General features: G+C 41.0%; 1 protein-coding gene across 1 annotated transcript in view; it reads right to left on the bottom strand.

Annotated features, from left to right (window-relative positions):
• The window catches only part of LOC308282583 (SH3 and cysteine-rich domain-containing protein 2-like), a 38,796-nt gene extending 34,606 nt beyond the window's left edge, over positions 1-4,190 (bottom strand). The window contains exons 1-2 of the mRNA XM_080722971.1: positions 4,165-4,190; positions 3,590-3,701 (exon numbers count right to left, since the gene is read on the bottom strand). Coding sequence (XP_080579097.1) covers positions 3,590-3,676 — 87 coding nt within the window. The 5' untranslated portion in view covers positions 3,677-3,701; positions 4,165-4,190. The remainder of the gene's footprint in view (positions 1-3,589; positions 3,702-4,164) is intronic.
• Positions 4,191-5,416: the final 1,226 nt, after the last annotated feature.

The following is a 5,416-nucleotide window of genomic DNA, read 5'->3' as shown; positions in this document are numbered from 1 at the left end:
TTTGTGATTACATCATCCAATGGAAAACCCTTGAAAAAACGTGTGTTTGTTTACGTCATCCAATTTTGTATGTATGTGGCGTATCTGTCTGTGTTACCGTATGTCATCAAATGGGGAAACCCTTGAACAAACACAGGGTGACATCACCAACTTATTGGTGACCTCACCAACAACAAGTGTCCGTGTTTACGCAGACACTTGTTGACACACTGTTCGTTTTGAATAGAGAAAATTGCAGAATGGAGAGGTCTGCAATTTTCCCTTTTCTGATTGGACAATATAATGGATTTGAGGATTGCTCAAGCTCCTATTTATAAACTGGATAAATACACTTATGCAGCCTTATGCCTTGATGATGTCATGTGAAGCTTGACCAATCATAGAGACCACCCTTTGCCCCTCTCTGATTGGCTACAGGCATAAACACAGATACACACGTGGCTAATTTATCCTAACTTTCCAACATCCCATCGTGCATTGCGCAGAAGGTGTGTGGCAGCTTCCGACACCGCAGCCGAGTGTGATCTACAAGCTCACAGCGGTTGCATCTGCGACGCGACATGAGCTTGTATGTCTGCTGTTCTCCGGAAGTATCCCACAGATAATGCTACAGTAAATTCTTGCGGAAACAGGTGTATAGATAGAAGATATAGATAGACGTACGTACGTACAGTTTGTATGTCCCACACGCTTTGCGCGACGCTTAATGAAATGAACTCATAAAAAGCACCACTCCTCACTTCACACTGGGTGTGATTTTTTTTCTTCAGAACTCAAACCAGCTTCTCTGATTTCCTATCAGTGTTGGATAATGGGGATGCAATTTATAGAAATACTCTCTTTAAACCCCTATACTAGATGATTCTGCCTTGTAGGCTGGTGTAGCCTACATGAAAGCTGTATGATAAGGTGGGATGGTCTTCTCTGGCAGAGAAGAGGCTTAATAAACATGTTCTGTTTACTAGAAGGCCATTATCAGAAGGCTGCCACCTTATATGGCAAAGATGCTGGATTTTAACTTTGGAACCTAACTCGTGCTATGATGCTTTAGGTCCCCATAGCATGGTCTAAATTTGTAAAGTCAGCTTTTTATTTAGTCCCCCAACTTATACACATAATAATAATAATAATGTAATTATATTTTATAATAATATTAGTAATTATATAGTAATAAACATATAGGTTATTCTCCAATAAGAGGTATGAGGTAATGAGGTATTATTATTATTATTATTATTATTATTGCGTTATTGCCTACTTTGAAAGAGGTCCCGCCCTCTACTCCCGATAATAGCCTAATGATTAAATTAATGTTTCACTCTTAATTGAAAAAAATTACATTGAGGGGGGGAAAGATAATGCTAGAACAAATCATTATAGGCCTATATAAAATAGCCCAATGAGGAGAAACAATATATAACCAGCAATGATACATGATCTGCATCGAAAAATGTTTGCCACTTTGGTAGAATTTAGTAGAAATGTATCTAGGCTATATTTTAGATAATGGTCAACTTCAACACACTGAAGACCATAGCTGGTGCAATAATCCAGCCCCTCTTTGACTATGGAGTCCACGTATGGTATCGTGACGCCCCACAAGCCCTAAAAACTAAACTCCAAACAGCCCAAAATAAACTAATTAGGGTCCTGCTTAACCTTCCCAATCAGACTCACCTCACCGCTACTCACCAGTTAAGAGTGGGGTGGCTCAGAGTAGATGACAGAGTACAGCAACTTGCAATGGGCCTGGTGTACAAGATACACTACACCACTATGATACCCAAGTACCTGTCAAAATACTTTATGAACGTTAAGGATGTCCATAATTACAACACCAGAGGCAGTGCCACAGATCACGTTCAACCCAGAGTCAACTCAAAGAAAGGGTCGAACTCGTTCTTCTGCTACACCACAAAAATGTGGAATGCCTTACCGAAGGCCATAAAGGAGTGTGGATCACTAGCATCCTTTAAAATTGCCCTAAAAAACCACTTACAGGCAGCAGCCGTTCACAACTGGTAAAAAACCTAGCCCAACCCTACCCTCCCTGCCCCTTCCTTGTATATACTGTACATACTGATTGTTTAGACTTACTGTTACCTGCCCCTTCCTTGTATATATTGTATATACTGTACTTACTGATTGTATAGACCTACTGTTTTCTTTTTTTCTTTACATATCTACTGCATAGTACTGTGTTCTATTTGTCTGTCATTCAATGTTATATGAGATACTTTAATGGTTTCCTGTTGAAATAAGCTTAGTCTTTTCATGGATCTCCTTTTAGTAGACCTTGTACCAGTGAACTGTACCGTCATGAATCTGTACATTTTCCTATGCAAACTTCTAATAAAGCCTTCAATCAATCAATCAAAGCCTAGAGCAAGAAGTGCTATCATTCACTCTCATTAGAGTATCCTTCCAAACATTATCATCTATAACCCCTCCCAGTTCGTTATCCCAGTCTTTTTTGATTTTATCCAAAGATATTTCTGTATGTATAGAAATAGAACTATAAATCTTTGAGATTAGCCCTTTTCCAATTTTAGCAATGTCCAATATTGTGTCAATTAGCGAGTTAGGGATCGCATTTGGGAAGGAAGTATTATATGTTTGAACAAAATCACGAACCTGGAAGTACCGGAATAAATGAGATCTTGGAAGGTTAAACTTTTCACACAATTCGCTGAAGCTACAAAATATGTTATCTCTGTACAAATCCCTTAGCTTATTAATTTTAAATTATCTAAAATATATCCTAGTGTCACAGACTCTTGTAATAGATGTCATATGTCCCCAGCGAACATGACACACATGTTCTGGTCATGTCCTCGCTTACGTGGCTACTGGTCTAATATTTTTAAACACCTAACAGAAGCTTGGAACGTAGAGCTGTCACCGGGTGCAGAGTTGGCGCTGTTTGGAGTTGTAGTTGATCACCAAATTAGAGGAAGTGGAATAAAGCAATGTCTTGCATTTGCCTCTCTATTAGCAAGAAGGAGGATTCTATTGGAGTGGAAATCATCTCTGGCCCCTAAAGCATCGATATGGCTTAAAGATCTCATGATGTATCTAAACTTGGAGAAAATCAAATTCAATTTAAGGGGATCACCGAAGAAATTTGATCTGGTGTGGGGTCCTATGATTGAATATATAACTAAATTAAAGACATTACAGCTGCCAGCTCTGACACAGGGACAAGCTCCAAGCTAAGGTCATAGCACACTTTTACTTTAATTATTATTATTTTTATTATCTGGTTTTGTTTCCATGTGCATATACACCATATCTGCGCCACAGGGGATGTGCCAGGAGGGATAACAAGGGTAAAGGAGAGGGAATGAAATGTAAAAAAAAAAAAATAATCTTTGCAATGTAAGCTGTAGATGTTTGTATTGTTTGTAATATGTTGTATGTTGTATGTTGAAAGTGCACAGGGGAAAAAGAAAAAAAAACTTCTTGACACCCTATAAACTACAATTGCGGAATGTATTCATGTCAAAAAGCAATAAAGAAATTATATAAAAAAAAAAAGAAATGTATCTAGGCTAAATGACAAAGTGTGTGGCTGTGCCAGCCTACTTGCCTTGGATGCATGTGTCGGTTGGATGGTCAGGGCGCATGGAGAGGGCTGGAGCTGCGACTCGCTCTCCATTTCATTGTTCTCTGTCATCACCGGGTCCCCCGAAACAGAAAGTCTATTGAAAGAAACACCGCAACTTTTTAATTCCTTAATTGGTGGCTTGTGGTTTGGGAAGATCCGGCTTTGTCCATATAATTTTGAAAGAGCGTGACAATTACAAGGATTTAAGCGCTCAATTAGGTAAACGGTGGATGGCTATTTGTTCTCTCCACACGAGCTGTCACTCACTGCATGGTCTATTATCCGATGTATACACACCGTTGGTTTAAATATTTCAGGGTAAGGACAAACATTCAGGGAAGCGTCACTGTAAACGGGTATAGGCTAGGCTACTTGCTCCAATCTGCTCCAAGTGCCAGTCCCTTGCGCATCACAAAGTTCCAGTAAACCACAATCCCACCATCCTGCAGCCAAAGGGTTGAATCAGCAACGGAAAAGGCAACATTAAAACACCATAATATATCAAACCAAATCCAGAGAACGAGAAGAACTCGTCAGATATGCAAAAAAATCCGCACCACGCAACACTCCACTTGGATTACAGCATAGCCTATGCACCGCTGATGTGAGATTCAATTTAACCGCAAACGGAGGCACGCCTTCCCGTGCGTCTGAGGCGCATGATTGGAGGGAGCAGTTTTACAACCACGCTCAAAAATGATTATTTTCGACATAATGCAGGATTCGTGGCTGTGGGTGGGGCTTGGGATAAGTCTAAATATAGAGTAACTCCCCCGATGGTTACAAATTACACACGCAGAGAGACAGAGCTGATGCAGTGTAAGGTCAGCGTTATTAAGTATGACGTCCCAGTTCCCTCATTTGCTGCTAGTGCTAGGTCTGGCTGCCAAGGGCTCATATTTAATGGCCTTTATTTCCTGTAGCCTATGTATCGGTAGGCCAACCAAAACAATCACTTGTGACACTTGTCATAATTACGAGGTATGAGACTTTCTGATCAAATAACACTGCCTTTCCAGTGCCAACATTGATTGTCCTGAATAGAAATATGGATGATGAGCACTATACTTTAGATGAAGTGATAGAGAAACCACATTTCTAAGTATTCTATATGTAGCAAGCAGAGTGACCCACTGCCTCGGCATCTCCCCCAGTCCATAGGGATGTTCCTTTGGTCTGGTGGTTCAGATGTTGAACTTTCACGCGGGAGACGCAAGTTCGATTCCTGGGCGTTACAATGGTGCCGTGACCCCGATCGTGTTTCCCCATGGGAGGAGGTCAAAGGGGGGGTGAGTGTAGCAGAGTGACCCACTGCCTAAGCCTGATGACATCAAAAGTCTAATACCTCCCCCAGTCCATAGGGATGTCCCTTTGGTCTGGTGGTACTGATGTTGGGGAGACCAGGGTTCGAATCCTTGGCATTACATTCACATTTACCCACCTGTTATCTTCCTGTGTAGCTATGTGTATTCATGTTATCTCTGGCTTTAAAAGGTTCTCCTCCACCTAAATACAACACAGAATACACAGCTCCCATAGCCTTAATTGGTGGCCACAGTGACAGCCCTGAATAAAGCCCAGCAAGACATTGTCAAGGACAATCTTCACACTGCAATTATAATTGGCATGTGCCTAAGGACTAAGGTACCCAACAGAGCAACAGCGGCACTGCTGACTCTTTAATTCCCCACCTGGCTTTATATGTGTTGTGTGGATTTGTATTGATTGTCCCTTGCTTTTCACAGTCCTAGACTGCAGACAGACTATAAAAGGAGAATACATGTGATGTGGCCACAGTGAGTGCATTCT

The sequence above is a fragment of the Nannobrachium achirus genome, assembly GCF_963921795.1.
Source record: "Nannobrachium achirus genome assembly, chromosome: 4".
Taxonomy (NCBI): domain Eukaryota; kingdom Metazoa; phylum Chordata; class Actinopteri; order Myctophiformes; family Myctophidae; genus Nannobrachium; species Nannobrachium achirus.
Note: the sequence above shows the minus strand (reverse complement) of the source record. Positions and strands in the feature narration are given on the sequence as shown.